Source organism: Elaeis guineensis, chromosome 2, assembly GCF_000442705.2.
Source record: "Elaeis guineensis isolate ETL-2024a chromosome 2, EG11, whole genome shotgun sequence".
In the NCBI taxonomy this organism is placed as follows: Eukaryota; Viridiplantae; Streptophyta; class Magnoliopsida; order Arecales; family Arecaceae; genus Elaeis; species Elaeis guineensis.
In genome coordinates this window covers 99,279,294-99,297,568 of record NC_025994.2, presented here as the reverse complement: position 1 = coordinate 99,297,568, position 18,275 = coordinate 99,279,294, and the positions used below count along the sequence as shown (strand labels likewise).

General features: G+C 36.3%; 1 protein-coding gene across 1 annotated transcript; it reads right to left on the bottom strand.

Moving 5' to 3' along the window:
• Positions 1-349: 349 nt before the first annotated feature.
• On the bottom strand, positions 350-17,931 carry LOC105049951 (G-type lectin S-receptor-like serine/threonine-protein kinase At4g27290). Its single transcript, XM_073251223.1, has 10 exons — positions 17,775-17,931; positions 15,620-16,454; positions 7,766-8,115; positions 7,170-7,298; positions 5,106-5,251; positions 4,783-4,993; positions 3,716-3,953; positions 3,478-3,628; positions 3,046-3,397; positions 350-536 (listed from the first exon to the last, which is right to left on the bottom strand). The coding sequence occupies exons 1-9, from the start codon at positions 17,842-17,844 to the stop codon at positions 3,113-3,115; spliced, it is 2,415 nt and encodes an 804-aa protein (XP_073107324.1). The 5' UTR covers positions 17,845-17,931; the 3' UTR covers positions 350-536; positions 3,046-3,112.
• Between the last annotated feature and the right edge of the window lie 344 nt (positions 17,932-18,275).

The window sequence follows — 18,275 nt, the reverse complement described above, 5'->3', positions numbered from 1 at the left end:
AACTCGGGTGAAAATATATTCTGTTCTAATATTTTATCATCGGAAAATCTAAAGATAATGTTTTTTGATGCCAGTGAACTAGTTTTAATATCACTACTGCATTTGCGAAAATATTGTGTGTAATATTTCCTGAGGTTTTATTCCTTTTCAGTCACTGTCACCGAAAATCACATAATTGGTTCTTGTTTCTTCTTCACTTATTCTTGTTGTTTGTATACGAACAGTATTTGCATATATTCTTTTCTTTAAATCCATTGGTAGTGCGAATCATATCTATCACGTCCCGAACCCAACATCCGGATCGGATACGTGATGGCCGTACACTCTTTAAAGCAAGCACTAAAGAATATGCAAGGCCAAATTAAATCATTACAATTTTAACAACCATAATATTTAATTTCAATAATAATTCATAAAACTTGCATAATTACAATTAACATTCCTTCAATCCTCCGATCAGGTATCAACGGTACTCTATCTATGCATCCGCTCACTCACAAATCCATACCATAGCCAACCATGGACATCCTGTGACTCTGAGAAGAAAAGAGAGATGAAGAGGTGTGAGCTTTACAACCCAGTAAGAATTCTCATATCACACCAATATAATAATATAATATGAAAATAAAGATAAGCAATAACACATAAAAGTCGATGTTCACTGTCCAGAATACTGCAAACATTTATAGATTATCTATTTTATCAAAAGAGATGCATTATCACATGTTAATAAGTGAAACAATTTATTCAACGATTGTTTTATGTCTTATCTTTCTATTTTCTTCTATTATCACATCGTCTTTAATCTTTTTCTTTTTGGATTTGGCTTTAGACTACCAGGATCATGCGACGATCTTTTATTCAGATCGATTTCTCTGATCTTCCTCGGATCGAAATATTCATGATCTTTCTCGGATCAAAGTGGCCATGATCTTTCTCGGATCAAATCATTCATGATCTTTCTCGGATCAGATTCTTCCACACATAAGCCTGTGGGGGCTGTCCCAGGCATAAGCTCCTGACAGGCTATTCCATATGACAAGATCAGTCCAAACCATATTTTTCTTTCTTTTTATTTTTATGAAATTATAATATTTGACTTCATCAATCAATTTAAATTTTGCAGTGTAATAAATATATCATACCTATATAATCATGCCATCAATCACTGATACATATGTATTGATATAACATACTCATGCTCAAAATCATATAAATAAATAACAGTGTCTCAGATATAACAAATTCATCGATCTCAAATCCAACGATGCAAAATCAATGAGATAAAACTAACGGTAAAATAACATATATAATGATGATCATGTACAGGAATTCTTACCTTTACCGATGACTGATCCAAGCACAAAAATCAATATTTTTTTTTATTTATAAATTTTTTTAATAAAATATTCCACTCGATATCATATGCAGACAATCATCTCTTCATAACCCTAATCAAATATAAAAAATCATATATGAAGAAAATTATCCGATAATCAATCCTAATAACACAAATCTAGGACCTCTCTCTGGATTAATCAAAATTAGGATTTGCCTAAGTATCTGGATCCTCCACTGATCCATAAAACTTCTAGAGAGAGAAAATCCATGAAGAGAGATAAAATTTTAGAGAGAGAAAGTAGAGAGAGAAAATAGAGAGAGAATCTTCGTATCCTTCTGATGAGGCAATCATAGCCAAGATCATCAAAGGTCATCAGGGTAACTCAATATGGATTAACTATGATTGATGTTATCAATTTCGAATAAAGATCGGATCGGAATCTAATCTATTGCATGAATTTCGGAGCAATCTCAAGTCATCATATTTTCATATCAATTTTATCCTAGGATTCGTGATGAAATCAGAGAGAGAAAGACACTAAAGAGATAAAATCCATAAAGAGAGAGAAAGGTCTAGAGAGAGAAAATGTAGAGAGAAGGTAGAGAGAGGAGAGAGGAAAGAGAGAGAAAGGAGGGAGAGGAGAGAGGAAAGAGAGAGAACTCTCATTATTATTTTTTTTTCTTTTTCTTTTTCTCTTCTTCTTTCTTTTTCTTTTCTTTTCTTTCTTCCTTCTCCCGTTTTCATCTTTCTTCCTCTTCCTTGGTCGAGTAGGGGAGGAGCTTGGTAGCTCGAGCTCTGGCGAGGGGCGGTGGCACCTGGTTGACGGTGACAGGGCAAGAGAAGGCCGGCGGCGAGGTTCGACCGGTGGAGAAAAATTTGGAAAAACAGGGACCCCACCCTTTTCTTTTTGTTTTCCGATCATTGGCCCATTGCCGGCGACCAAGACTCATAGGGAAGGAAGGTTGGGAGGTGAGGGTCCCATCCTAGTGGTGAGATGCCGCAACTGGTGGTGCCGGTGATCGAAAAAGGGAAGGAAAGGACCCGGCCAAAACAGAGCAAAACAGAGGTTCCGTTTTTCATGGATTTTTCGACGAGTTCGACGGCCGGCGAGGGTGCACCGCACCGTGGAAGGGAGGGAAAGGAAGATGGGAAAGAGAAGACGGGTTTACCTCATGCTTCAGCAGCGTCACCGGCTCTAATTTTCGATGAGCATGGGAAGAGGTTGCCGCGGCTTCTACGAAGAAAAGGAGAGGAATCGGGCTCGAAGATCATCGATGGAGGGTTTTGAGAGAGGGAGAGGCTTATTTATAGAGATTCCTAGGGCTCCGGTGGTCCTAGGACTCCCTTTCCATCCGGGATTCATCGGAGAAGAAGACTCCCATCGGGAGTCTTCTTCCCATTCTGTTTCTTTTTCTTTTCTTTTCTTTTTTTTTTTTGTATGGACTTTGGGTTTTGGGCTTGATCCAGGGTCCAAATGGGCCGGGGTGTTACAATATCTGTGTCTGGAAGCAATGTTTTTTCTTTCTTACTCCTGAATCTCTTAATCTTATCACTGTGAAACTGAGGAGAATTTGCTACTTTGAACATTTTTTTCAATGAAATCCTTAATTATATCTATAAAGAATGAAAAAAGGCATTTGGTACACCCCCACAAAAAAGGCATATGAACAATTAAAATCATAGTAAGATAGTTTGAACTCTACCTGATAAATATATTTGTAGAATGAAGTCCACGAACACGCACAAAAAGAGAACTCATGTCACAGATTTCTATCGACCTTCAATTGTAACTGTAAGTTTATTGCTGGAAGACGAATCTCTTTCCATCAAAGGAGGTGCTATGCAGAAGCCTGGCCTTTCAGGCTGACGTAGCAGTGCACTTTCAGTGCTTAACATGAGCACTACCTCTGTCATTGTTGGTCTATTTTCACTCCCTTCTTGCACACACAAGAAAGCCACTTGAATACACCGTAATATTTTAGACTCTGGATATGCGCATCCCACTGATTCATCAAGAATTTCCAAGCATCTACCTTCTATCCATAGTCTCCATGCCTGTGATAATCCATGTCCGTTAGAATGAGCAACTAGAAGTCATATTTAGAATGATGACATTATTGCATTCAAGTACTTACATGTCCTAAAAGGTTCACACAAGCTTCTGCTTGATCGATCATTCTATTCTTCTTACCGCTTAAGATTTCTAACACTAGAACACCAAAGCTGAAGACATCTGATTTCACTGAAAAGATACCACCCATTGCATACTCCGGTGACATATATCCACTGCATGTCATTAGCAAAATTAGTTTATGCAACTAGGATATTGCACTCAGATTTATACTTTATGAATTGATACACTTATGTACTTACTATGTCCCAACAACTCTATTTGTGTTCTCTTCAATTTGGTCCATCTTAAAAATTCTTGCGGTACCGAAGTCTGAGATTTTTGGTTTCAGCTCCTCATCAAGAAGAATATTGCTGGCCTTCAAATCTCTGTGAATAATTTTCAACCTGGAGTCTTGGTGAAGGTAAAGAAGTCCTCGAGCAACTCCTAAGATGATGTCGAGGCGCTTTTGCCAGTCCAAAAATGCACTTCTTTTCCTATCTGGTCCAAAGTCACACTCCTTATTAGCTTGACAAATGTATTCTGAAATTCAACTTAGCCACCTGTTCTTTACCTTTTTTTCTTTGAGATAAGTCCACTACATATTTCAAATAAATATAATCTATCATTTACCAATATTATATTCTTTAAATCCATGATTAACCTTATAATCATAAGTTGCACTTATATTTAGCACAAGGAAGAATGCCTTATATGCTAATCCTTATCCAATTTGAAATAAAATCATTTTGCAACTTAGTTTATTAGCAAGGATGTGAGGTTCAGATTCTGCCCATTTCATTTCAGTAGGAGGTCTAATCGTAGTGGTGAGATTAAGCGTAAAGGAAGTGCCAAGTTAGAGGAATCAGATTATCTACTGCCATCATCACCACCACCTCTGCTCATCTTTTAAATAACCAACTTGATTAACTAAAATGCATTCGGTCATAATTTCAGTCCCTACAAATTCATACCATATGCACCCTTTTTTTTTCGAATGATAAAAATCTATATGGTCTATGAAAAGTCGAATAGATATTCTTCATGGCAGTCTAAGCTTAATTAGCAATTATTATGTTTGAAATAATTTCACCTGATATGGAAAAACAATATATTCATCTTAATTGTTAATCCATTGCCTCATCAATCCAGTCTTAGTTTTCTAAAATCCTGCATAGTTGACCTACACAGAAGACCTAAGCAGAAGTCCAATTATAAATTATGATCAACTAGAACAAATATATCTACTAAGCCTTTGAGATGTCCATCAAACATTGCACTGAATATAGAGCATAAAGTAGTCAAATGGTTCAAGGATAAAAGACCAAACCGAATATGAAATGGTCCAAACTTGTATTTTGCAAGTACTCGTACACCAGCAATCGTTCCTCTCCTTCAATGCAGCAGCCAAGAAGGCGAACAAGATTTCTGTGCTGAAGTTTGGCTATCAGCGACACCTCATTTGTGAATTCATGTATGCCCTGCACAGAACCTTTGGACAACCTCTTGACGGCAATCTTTTCTCCATCTTCCAACTGACCCTGATAATTTCTATATTTAGGTGAGTTCCACAATGCTCTTTTTTCAAAGAGTTTGTTTCTTGTGTAACTGTAGGATCAAACAGCAGTATGCCCTATAGTCAAAATAAATTACCTTGTAAACAGGGCCAAATCCACCCTCTCCAAGTTTATTATCTTCAGAAAAGTTATTGGTGGCAGTTCTTATTGTATGTATATCAAATACAGGTAACTCTAGCTCGTTTCCTCTGCCTTCCCTGTAGTGGGTACTAAGTGTTTCACCTAGCATGAAAATTTAGTATAACAAGATCAATTATGTGAGCTTCTTGAATTCAACTGTGCTTGCATCTCCATCCCAAAATGTTTCGAAACAAAAAGAAAAATAATACTTGTGAATAGAACAACAACAAATTCATTCAAGACAGCAATTATTTTAATTCATTCACAAGTATGTATTTACATGGGCACAAATGTGGAATTCATGGTTGACAGATTGCTAGGTATCAGGAGCTAAAGAATATGCTAGGTAACAATCAGAGCTCGGCAAGGTCTGTCCTAGAAAACATGCTTAGATCAATTAAAACTTGGGTGTCACTCTGCACTGGAAAGAAAGCTGACAGTCATGCCATGGTTCAGTGGAGATTATCAAATACATTGTAATTCCTTCCTCTATTAGCCTGCAAATATCATTTACACTAATGGGTTGTGGGGGTCCTATCCTTGTTTTTCCTAATCACACACACACACCCACACGTGTATGTACCTAATTAGCAGATTAATGATGAAACAATGTTGAGGTAATATTATAGTCATTATACGGTTTTTCGGACACTGGATTCACATGGTCCAACCCCTGGTTAGGATTCTTTTATGTGTCTTTTCCAGTACATCATCGCATATGTATCCTTGCATAGTATTGCTTTCCACATTTGCTTAAAAGGAGTCTGAAAGTTCTCTCTGAGTTTATTTTTGGTTTTTTAGAATATATATTGTATTATTTTCTTATTTATATAAAATTATTCTGAGGTACTTTTAAACCATTATCTGAATATAGGTGACACCTAAAGATTTGCATCTGCCTTCAATAGTGGCCATAGAGCTTCAGCAGCTCAAGAAAGTGATACGCATACGACTTGTCTTAGGCATTTTTTGGATATCAAAAACTCATTAAGAGTATAGCAGCTAAAGCTTCCTCCCCTTGAGACACAATAAACTCAAAAGCTAAACAAAAAGATTATCTACATAATGTAAAAAATAGATGCAGAATCATGAGAGAAATTAATGTTTGTTTAACTAAAATTGAGCCAAGGCAGACTCTAAACATTAAGGTGTTAAATGGATAGAGGAAGAGAACGAGAGAATTAGCAGCTTTCCACCTTATTGATCTTTACTGCATCAAATTTTTATCCCTAGGGATCATTTACTGATCAATATGTTCACTAATTATTATTTCTTGGCCACAACTTTTTCTAGAAGGGAAACACTCAACTGAACCTTTTTGTAGAACCTTAAAACACACTTCTATTACAATTAGTGGTGGTAATGCTTAACCTATCTAACTTGATTCAATAAATAGGTTGGGTTTGGATAGATAAATTTTTGACTAATCTCATATTCGGCCTGCCCTGATTGCCACCCCTAATTACAATGAGCTTAACATTTGCTCATATGTTTTGTTTCGGAAGAGTGAATTAGGAAAATAAAAATTTCCATTCCCTGTTTAACTTCTCTTAGATGCCAATTCCAAGAAGGATTGTGATGCATCGAGGCATCCACAAACTAGGTCTAATGAAATCAACTAGTGTATTAAGATAGGACTGAAATGCCTGTAACTTGACTAAAATAGTGCGACATAGATGAAGTGGTCACTGGTGCCTTAAATTATCTAAAGAAAGCTATTTGGTGCGCAGGACCAATACATTGCACTTCTAATGCACTCATGAACGATGTCAACCTAAATATTCTATGCATTGCGCAACCTGAATAAAATCATATTACTTGTTAGCTTGAGCATTGAATACTATTTCACTACAGTAGCAGGCATAAAATTGTTTGATGGATTCTTAGTGCCAATTGTTGATGAAGTCGGTTCTGAAAAATGTTGAAGAAATCAATGTTAATACCAGAACTAAAATTCATTAATATTATATAATAGCTTGTATAAACGATGGATCATGTCTGTTTGTGTAGGTAAAGGTACCTTGCTTTCTTTTTTTGTTCTTCTTCCACAGAAGTCGAATACAGCACACAAGTAGAAGAAACCCTGCCAGTGAAGAAATGATGATGACTATGACAAGCTTCTTTTTACGGTAATTACCCCTTATCTGACCTGCGCAACAATTTTTTGGAATCAGGACTTTCACTTCGGGTACATTTCTTATGATATGGAATGTCAGTTAGATATTTTGGTCTACACTCACCTATCATATAAATGTATTTTCTGACGAGTATTTTAGAACTGGTATACTAATTTTATTTCCACTTTGTCATCAGATCATGTTTCTAGATTCAGCGTGCTGATGATCACAAACTTAACAGAACTATATCACCAAGTCATATTCACTCAGAACCATAAAAAGTAAAATAATATGGTTATTTTGACCAAACCAACAAAATATGTTAAGAGGTCTACGATAATTTCTTCAGTCCTGTACCACCCTTTCACTCAATAAAGGATAATATCTTTCGTCATCCGATGCAAACCAACAGCCTCATCCAGCTCCTAAAAGGTTCCAAATGTAGTCTATATTACTAGTACATTCCCTTTTCCTTCCCCTCTCAGGAAATAATCGTTACCTAATTCAGAAGATGCAAGCCGAACATATAGATTGTCCCCTCCGTCAGTGAACAGTCTAATATCTACAAGATTTCCGGTCCATGTTACACATCTGCTTCCTCCAGTGAGAGCATAGGCACTGCAAGTGCAGTTCTTCAGGCACCAGTCTTCACACTCTTCCAGACTTTTGTTGCTGTGCAAGGTGGCATTTGATGTATCAGGCAACTTCATTTGTTGAAGCTCAAAGAAGCCATCCGACGAACAATTTAAAGCTGTTCTCCTTACACAGCCATCAGAATTGTCTCCCAATCTCCAATTTTGTGGAGACTTAGGACTGAATCCCCTCAAGCAATCACAGGCCGATGAGTAGTGTCACGCCCCGAACCCAACACCCGGGTCGGATACGTGATGGCCGCACACTCCTTAGAGCAAGCCCTAAAGAATATGCAAGGCCAAATTAAATCATTACAATCTTATCAACCATAATATTTAATTTCAATAATAATTCATAAAATCTTGCATAATTACAATTTAAATTTCTTCAATTTTCTGATCAGATACTATGACACTCTATTTATCCTTCTGCTCACCCGTAAATCCAAGCCATAGCCAATCTAAGTCATCCTGTAACTCTGAGAAGAAAAAGAAAGATGAAGGGGTGTGAGCTTTACAGCCCAGTAAGAATTCCCATATCACACTGATATAGTAATATAGTCTGAAAATAAAGAATAGCAATAAAATATAAAATCTCATGTTCAATGTCCAGAATAATGCAAACATTCATAAATTTGCTGTCTTGTCAAAATAGATGCATCATCATATGTTAACAGGTGAAACACTTTTGTTCAACAATTGTTTCATGCCTTATCTTTCATTTCTCTTTTCATAATCACATGACTTTCAACATTTTCTTTCTGGCTCTGGACTATCCAAGTCTATACCTCAGTCACCATCCGGATCGAATCCACTTTAAAAAGTCTTTCAAGACTGTCCCAGGATGAGCTCCTGGCCGGCTGTCCCACGTACCAAAGCCCGTGAGAGGCTGTCCCAGGCATAAGCTCCTGGCGGGCTGTCCCAGGCATGAGCTCCTGGCCGGCTAATCCACCTGTAAGCCAGTGGGGGCTGTCCCAGGCATAAGCTCCTGGCGGGCTGTCCCAGGCATAAGCTCCTGGCCGGCTGTTCCACATGACAAGGCTAGTCCATACCATATATCTCTTTCTTTTCATTTAATCATTATGTGTTGATTTCATCAATCAATTATGTCTTGCATTATGATCAATTCAGATATGTCATATCCATATAATCATGCCATCAATCTCTGATACATATATATTGACATAACATACTCATGCTCAAAATCAAATAACAGTATCTCAGGTATAATAAATTCATCGATCTCAAATCCGACGATGCAAAACCAACGATGCAAGACCAACAGTAAAATAGCATATATATAATAGTGATCATGTACATGGATTCTTACCTTTACCGGTGACTGATCCAAACACAGAAATCAATGTTCTTCTTTGATTTATAAATTTCTTTAACAAAATATTTCACTCGATATCATTTGCAGATGATCATCTCTTCGTAACCCTGATCAATATAAAAATCACATATGGAGAAAATTACCGATAATCGACCTGATAACACAAATCTAGGATCTCTCTTAGGATTAACCAAAATTAGGATTTACCTAAGTATCTGGATCCTCCACTGATCCATAAGACTTCTAGAGAGAAAAAATCCATGAAGAGAGAGAAAATTCTAGAGAGAGAAAGTAGAGAGAGAAAGTGGAGAGAGAAACCTTCGTATCCTTTCGATGAGGCACTCATGATCGAGATCATCAGAGGTCCTATCAGGGTGACTCAATATGAATCAAGTGTTATAAATTTTGAATAGAATCGGACTGGAATCAGATCTACCGCACGAATTTCGGAGCAATCTCAAATCATCTTATTTTCATCTTCAAGTTTATTCTAGAGTTCATGATGCAATCAGAGAGGAAGAAAAGATCCTAGAGAGACAAAATTCGTAAAGAGAGAGAAAAATCTAGAGAGAGAATCTAGAGAGAGAAAATATAGAGAGAGAAGGTAGAGAGAGGAGAGAGAAAAGAGAGAGAAAGAAGAGAGAAAGGAGAGAGAGGAAAATTCTCTCCTTCTTCTTCTTTTTTATTTTATTTTATTTTATTTTTATTTTTATTTTTATTTTTCTCTTTCTCTTTTTCCTTTTTTTTTTCTTTTCTTTTTCTTTTTCCTTTATCTTTTCTTTTTCTTTTTCCTTTTTCTTTTCTTTTTCTTTTCTTCTTCTTCCTTTCTTCTTTTCTTCCCGCGGCCTCCCTTGGCTGAAACAGGGGAGGACCGTGAGGTCCCCCCCCTCGGTGGCTCGGGCTCCGGCGGCTTGGCCGGAGATCCGGCAACAGGTGGAGGTGGCGGTGAGCAATGGACGGCCGGCGGCAAGGTTCGGCCGGCAAAAATCAAAAAGAGATCGAAAAACAGGGGATTTCTTGTTCATGGATTTTCCGACGAAGACGGTGGCCGACGGCGAGGCTTTGGGCCAGGGGAGAAAGGAAAGAGGGAGAGGAAGAAGGGGAGGGGCTTACCTTGCTCCGGCGGTTGAGAAAAGCTCCGGCGAACCTCTTTTTCCCATCAAGAACCCGTGGATCCTCTTGGAAGAATCCCTCAATTTCTAAAAAAAATCTCTCCAAAACCAATTGCAGAGACATAAGGGAGGGAAGGGGGTTTTATAGAGGTGATTTCCTACCCCTAATCGGACTCTATCGATCCGATTTTGCCGGAGACGGGAAGGAAGAAGACTCCGGCTAGGAGTCTTCCTCCTCTGTTTTTTATTTATTATTATTTTAAATCTGGGTTGTTACATTCTTCCCTCCTTAAAATAAATTCGTCCTCGAAATTAGATTATGTCATTTGAGATATCTATTTCAAAGTATACATTCTTCATGTCATTCTCAAGCTTACGATAATATCATATATATTATTTATTTCTCATGATCTTGTTATAACAAAAATTATTTGAAATCTCAAACTCATCCCTTCTTATTGATTTCTCAACTTTTTGAAGAACTGTAACATTTTGGACTTGTATTAATATACTACCATTATTTGTCTAATACATTTCACTCGAAATTCATAATTATCTCAGACTATCCTTGATAGAAAAATAAATAAAGGTCAAACATCGGACACTCTTCACAATCATCGATTTCTTTCTTCACTTGACCTTCTAACAAATTTTATATGTAGACTCTCATCTTAAGAAAAATCTCAATCTTCTATATCAGTTCGAGTAACAATATTAAATTTTAAAAAAAAATATGAGATCTATGTCAGGACATTCTAAATTTGAACTAATATCAGAACTATCAAGCTATTAATAAACTTGAGATATCTAAAATTTTTTTTGGCATTATCTATAATGAAACAACCTACTAACAAAAATTATTCGACTATGATCAGATTAAAAATTATTCTTTATTAACAACTAATGTATTCCATAATATCTTCAGAATCAAAAAATTAATATTTCTAATCAATTTAACCCACCATGCTTTTGCTGCGCACTTTGATCTTAATTTATCAATTTATATAATTATATCAAAGATAAAAATATCTTTATATGTTAGATCAATCCAGAATAGATCCAACCTTCAAATTTCATATAAGACTTAGGGTAAAATTTTAAGTTTCTTCATCTTTACTACCTTTGGGCATAGCATATAAAAATTAAATCTTGATCTACTTCCTATATTTGAAATTATTGTATAAGTTTCATCACTCTTCAAGAATCCAACATATCTAGAATCAATTGGAGTTAACCTTAGATTTACCTTACAATCATTTAGATATATATATATATTTTTTTTTCAAACCAATCTTTCTTTGTAAAAGAATTAACTCCAACTTGAACAAACTAGAAGAACTCAAGCTAACATCCTTGTAAGTAAAATCAACTTGATTATTTCTTGTAGAGCTCTCTTCATTACAACCCTTAATATTAATTGATAAATCCATAAAAATCTTATCCCTTGTATAAGTCATTCAAAATTTAACACTAGCAAGATATCTTATTTCAATTCAGAAATTCAAACTCTGACTTGAATAATTAATACACTTCACCATCTTCAACAATCACAAGAAAAATTAAAAAAAATCTAATCCAAAGATAGTAATACGAATTATTAAAGATTTCATCATAACCTGTATATCATACTCTGACAAAATAAATTTTCTTCTTTAATTTAACAACAATATCAAAATACTTTTGAACCACTTAGAAGAGTAAGCTTTTGACTTGAAATTCAATGCAACTTGAAAGATAAAAAAAAAATCACATCCGAATATGATATTTTGAATAATTAAAAATTTCATCAAGATATATATCTCATATTCTCATAATAAAGTTCAGGTATATTTTTCATTGAGTTTTATATATAATCCTCTTATAGGTTCAATGCTCAAAAATATTTTTCTCTCATATGATGAAATTTCTTCTTGGACTATATCCTAATTAACTTTCTTTGATAAGTCCAAAATTTATAATGCTCAGACAATTATCATCGAAATTAAAAAAAAAATATCATGATCTTCAATCATATAAGTTTTATATTCCAAAATCATCTAGTATATTCAATATAACTTATCAATACCTTCCACTTCATTTCAAGGTCAACTCTTTTCATACTTAGGTCAACCTTACTAATTGAAATCTAAGATATAACTCATCAATTCTATTATAGATAACATATGCCACTTATGCATAAATTTCATCTTAATATCTATTGATTTGAAATCTAAATATTGAATCTTCTCTTTTATATCTATCATGTTCCTCATGATCATAACCTAAGTTCAGATATCACTAGAATTACAATTCTGAATAATTATAACCTTAAACTCAAATACCACTTAAATCATATTTTCTAGTGATCATAACCTAAACTCTAATATCATTCTATCATACCTTTAATGATCAAAATCTTAAACTCTGATATTATCAATCATACTCTAGTGATTATAATCCCAAAGTTTTGATATCACTTATATGACAATCCCTAGTGACCTTAAACTTGGGCTCTAGTATTGTTCTGTCATATCCTAATCACTTGTATCATTGTCTCCAAATGAACATAACCTAAGGTCTAAGCTCAGATGCCACTCTGTCACATCCTACTGATCTTACATAAAGTTTTAATATCTTTTCATAATCTCTAGTGATCTTAAACCTAAGCTTTGATATTATTCTATCACATCCTAATTATTTATATCGTAATCTCCAATGATCATAACCTAAGCTCTATTATTACTCTGTAATATTTAAATCACTTATATTATAATCCTTAATGATCATATCCTAAGCTCTGATACCATTCTGTCACGCCCCGAACCCAACACCCGGGTCGGATACGTGATGGCCGCACACTCCTTAGAGCAAGCCCTAAAGAATATGCAAGGCCAAATTAAATCATTACAATCTTATCAACCATAATATTTAATTTCAATAATAATTCATAAAATCTTGCATAATTACAATTTAAATTTCTTCAATTTTCTGATCAGATACTATGACACTCTATTTATCCTTCTGCTCACCCATAAATCCAAGCCATAGCCAATCTAAGTCATCCTGTAACTCTGAGAAGAAAAAGAAAGATGAAGGGGTGTGAGCTTTACAGCCCAGTAAGAATTCCCATATCACACTGATATAGTAATATAGTCTGAAAATAAAGAATAGCAATAAAATATAAAATCTCATGTTCAATGTCCAGAATAATACAAACATTCATAAATTTGCTGTCTTGTCAAAATAGATGCATCATCATATGTTAACAGGTGAAACACTTTTGTTCAACAATTGTTTCATGCCTTATCTTTCATTTCTCTTTTCATAATCACATGACTTTCAACATTTTCTTTCTGGCTTTGGACTATCCAAGTCTATACCTCAGTCACCATCCGGATCGAATCCACTTTAAAAAGTCTTTCAAGACTGTCCCAGGATGAGCTCCTGGCCGGCTGTCCCACGTACCAAAGCCCGTGAGAGGCTGTCCCAGGCATAAGCTCCTGGCGGGCTGTCCCAGGCATGAGCTCCTGGCCGGCTAATCCACCTGTAAGCCAGTGGGGGCTGTCCCAGGCATAAGCTCCTGGCGGGCTGTCCCAAGCATAAGCTCCTGGCCGGCTGTTCCACATGACAAGACTATTCCATACCATATATCTCTTTCTTTTCATTTAATCATTATGTGTTGATTTCATCAATCAATTATGTCTTGCATTATGATCAATTCAGATATGTCATATCCATATAATCATGCCATCAATCTCTGATACATATATATTGACATAACATACTCATGCTCAAAATCAAATAACAGTATCTCAGGTATAATAAATTCATCGATCTCAAATCCGACGATGCAAAACCAACGATGCAAGACCAACAGTAAAATAGCATATATATAATAGTGATCATGTACATGGATTCTTACCTTTACCGGTGACTGATCCAAACACAGAAATCAATGTTCTTCTTTGATTTATAAATTTCTTTAACAAAATATTTCACTCGATATCATTTGCAGATGATCATCTCTTCGTAACCCTGATCAATATAAAAATCACATATGGAGAAAATTACCGATAATCGACCTAATAACACAAATCTAGGATCTCTCTTAGGATTAACCAAAATTAGGATTTACCTAAGTATCTGGATCCTCCACTGATCCATAAGACTTCTAGAGAGAAAAAATCCATGAAGAGAGAGAAAATTCTAGAGAGAGAAAGTAGAGAGAGAAAGTGGAGAGAGAAACCTTCGTATCCTTTCGATGAGGCACTCATGATCGAGATCATCAGAGGTCCTATCAGGGTGACTCAATATGAATCAAGTGTTACAAATTTTGAATATAATCGGACTGGAATCAGATCTACCGCATGAATTTCGGAGCAATCTCAAATCATCTTATTTTCATCTTCAAGTTTATTCTAGGGTTCATGATGCAATCAGAGAGGAAGAAAAGATCCTAGAGAGACAAAATCCGTAAAGAGAGAGAAAAGTCTAGAGAGAGAATCTAGAGAGAGAAAATGTAGAGAGAGAAGGTAGAGAGAGGAGAGAGAAAAGAGAGAGAAAGAAGAGAGAAAGGAGAGAGAGGAAAATTCTCTCCTTCTTCTTCTTTTTTATTTTATTTTATTTTATTTTTATTTTTATTTTTCTCTTTCTCTTTTTCCTTTTTCTTTTCCTTTTCTTTTTCTTTTTCCTTTTTCTTTTCTTTTTCTTTTCTTCTTCTTCTTCCTTTCTTCTTTTCTTCCCGCGGCCTCCCTTGGCTGAAACAGGAGAGGACCGTGAGGTCCCCCCCCTCAGTGGCTCGGGCTCCGATGGCTTGGCCGGAGATCCGGCAACAGGTGGAGGCAGCGGTGAGCAATGGACGGCCGGCGACAAGGTTCGGCCGGCAAAAATCAAAAAGAGATCGGAAAACAGGGGATTTCTTGTTCATGGATTTTCCGGCGAAGACGGTGGCCGACGGCGAGGCTTTGGGCCAGGGGAGAAAGGAAAGAGGGAGAGGAAGAAGGGGAGGGGCTTACCTTGCTCCGGCGGTTGAGAAAAGCTCCGGCGAACCTCTTTTTCCCATCAAGAACCCGCGGATCCTCTTGGAAGAATCCCTCAATTTCTAAAAAAAATCTCTCCAAAACCAATTGCAGAGACATAAGGGAGGGAAGGGGGTTTTATAGAGGTGATTTCCTACCCCTAATCGGACTCTATCGATCCGATTTTGCCGGAGACGGGAAGGAAGAAGACTCCGGCTAGGAGTCTTCCTCCTCTGTTTTTTATTTATTATTTTTTTTTTAAATCTGGGTTGTTACAAGTAGCGTGCACTGCATACCCCATTAGCTCCACAGATAGCATACTCGTCGCACTGGTCTTTCGGAAACCTCCAGTAAATGTCCCATGCAAGGTTTGGTTTAGACCGCACCAAACCCTGAACCACTCCAGTCTCGGTCAACAAGTCACGATATAGAATAGAATTGTCGAGTACTTGGAAGGAGTAGGTGGCCTCATACTCATTGAAAGGTAAATTAAACCTGAGCATGTTACCTGTATTCATATCTGGAATGCCACTAAATGCACGTCCATTCCAAGGTCCAATGCGATTTACTATTTGGACAGATCCTCTCCATATGAGAATCTCTGGTACTGCATTGATATGTAGTTTGCAGGAGTATTCCCCTGGAGAAGGGTCAGAGGAACTCTTCCATGACGTGTAAGTGCTGTCAACGTTGGTTCTTAAATTCCGTTCAAGCTTCATACCTGGTAGAAAAGTGTTACCTAGATGATCAAAGCTCTGCCACAATAAATTCTTCGAAGTTCCTTCAATCAGGACCAGATTTCCCGAGTCGCGGAGCTGTACAACGGGATTAATTGCATTTGATGTGCCTGTCGACCAAATAATATATCCGGTGCTGTTTAGAAGTACCAGATTTCCATCACCTTTAAGATTGAGAACCCCTGTGGAGCCACCGAGGGGAGAGATTCTATTGGCAACCCATACAACTGTTTTATCTGGAGTGCCTCCGTAATATATCCCCAAGTATCGATTCTTCGAGTCACCAGGGCTGAAGAAGCCCAGTTCGAAGGTCCCACCTGACGAGATTAAGGATTGTCCATCTGCAATGGATTTGGTCGGCGTCATTGTATCTCCTGCAATGGATACAGCGGAGAGATTAAAGGAAAGAGACTAAGGTTTCCATTATTTGGTTTGGAAAATGAAATAAGAATGAAAATATGATTAATTAGTACGTCAAGTTTTCGCATGCTTTACATCTTTCATGTCTCATATAGGTATTCGAGGCTTGGTAATCTACGAAAAGGTATTTCATTTACTAAAACAAGGGAGTTTAGTCGCTTAACTTATCTCGACGCACTCTGCTCAAAGAAACCTGATCTCTAGGCACAATCGTAGTCTCTATGACAGTAAGACTCCAATGTTGCTTGGAAAGTCCTCAATTAATCATCGAATGGTCCTGTTCCTCAATGAATTATGCGTGTAAATTTACTTGTGTATTCCCTCTATCTAATGCAGCAGCTTACAAGCTATAAATCTGAAATCTTTACCAGATCTTTGATTATGATGATGGATATACTTTGAATTGAGAATTAGGAATTTCTTCACCGAGACTTGAAAATCAGTACTTCATTCAACAGTAGCCAAGGAATAAGGGTCCTATAACAGGTTAACATCTCAATTAAATAATTATGAATTTTATTTTAGATTATGTTATAACTATTTTTTTGGATTATGCTATTTTTATAATAGTCCATAATGATTTTGTTGTAATGATCATATCAGGGAGAAGAAAGAATTTTCTAAACATGTTCAACTCGAATATCTCAAAAGAAATTTATAAGAATATTGAAGAATTGTGAAAGTAAGACTTAAGTCTCATTTTATTTTATTGATAGTCGAAATCTTAATATTTATTTATAACGATAAGATCCATCCTTGCACAATTTGGATCGGATTCCTCTTTCTAATTATTTTTTCTAAAATAGATTTGATTAGTTAAAATAAATTTTAAAAAGCTAAAATTTTTCGAGAGGTAGATATCGATTTCTCTATCAATTTTTACTTCTGTCACTCCATCTGATTTATTTTAGATTGGATATGTCCGATTAAATTTTTACTTCAAACAATAAATTTTTAATTTGATTGGTCTATTTAGATCACTTATAAATTTGTGAACAAATAACACTCACAGCCAACTCTATGAAAAATGCTAGAAAACTTGGGTAGAGCTGCAAGAAGGGCCCATAGACTGACAAGGGAATCAATTCTGTAGAATTAGATGACTAGATTCTAGTTTCAGACAGGTAGAAAGAACAAAAACAAGGGATATCCTGAACTAGAATACAACTGTGCTTTCTTTGCATCAAAAAAAAAAAAAAGACGGAGAAACTGTGCTCTCTGCATCAAAGGAAGCAGGGGAACGATAAGCTCTGGATAGACACTAGCATTCATACCTGACTGGCCATGCACCAGGATTGTAGCTGCCGAGATTCCGAGCACTAGAAACCATTCCAGCACCGCCATTTCTCCTTTTGCTTCGTGGAACCTAGAAAGTCTCGTCTATCAGTACCATTTGTCTTGTGATAAGCCAGCGGCTGTCCCACGGAAGGGAGAAATTATTGCATGGACCGGGTCAAGTGTACCAGGGCAAATCTCGCGAATATCCGTGGTGGATAACGCGCAATTTGGAATTGATGAAATACGAGGTCAATTTTGACAATAATATTAAGGATGACAAGAATAGTGCGGTCCATGTCACCTGAGGGCCGAAGATTATTGATTACCGAGGGTTTCCATCGCTTCAATCCATCAGTTCTTGAAATAAAGCTCCGTGACAGTTGGATGAGTATCATTTGCATGAAATATGAACTACAAGTTAAAAAAGAAAAATTTATTGAAAATGACTCGATTACAATCAGCGGTTAGACCTGAAATGAGATGGAGCATTTAAAAAT

Coding starts and splice junctions, on each gene's coding strand:
- LOC105049951 (XM_073251223.1), bottom strand. CDS start 17,844: ATGGCGGTGCTGGAATGGTTTCTAGTGCTCGGAATCTCGGCAGCTACA. Junction 8,116..15,619: donor GTATGCAGTGCACGCTACTT/GTAACAACCCAG, acceptor CGGGGCGTGACA/CTACTCATCGGCCTGTGATT. Junction 5,252..7,169: donor GAACAAAAAAAGAAAGCAAG/GTACCTTTACCT, acceptor TTTTCATGCTAG/GTGAAACACTTAGTACCCAC.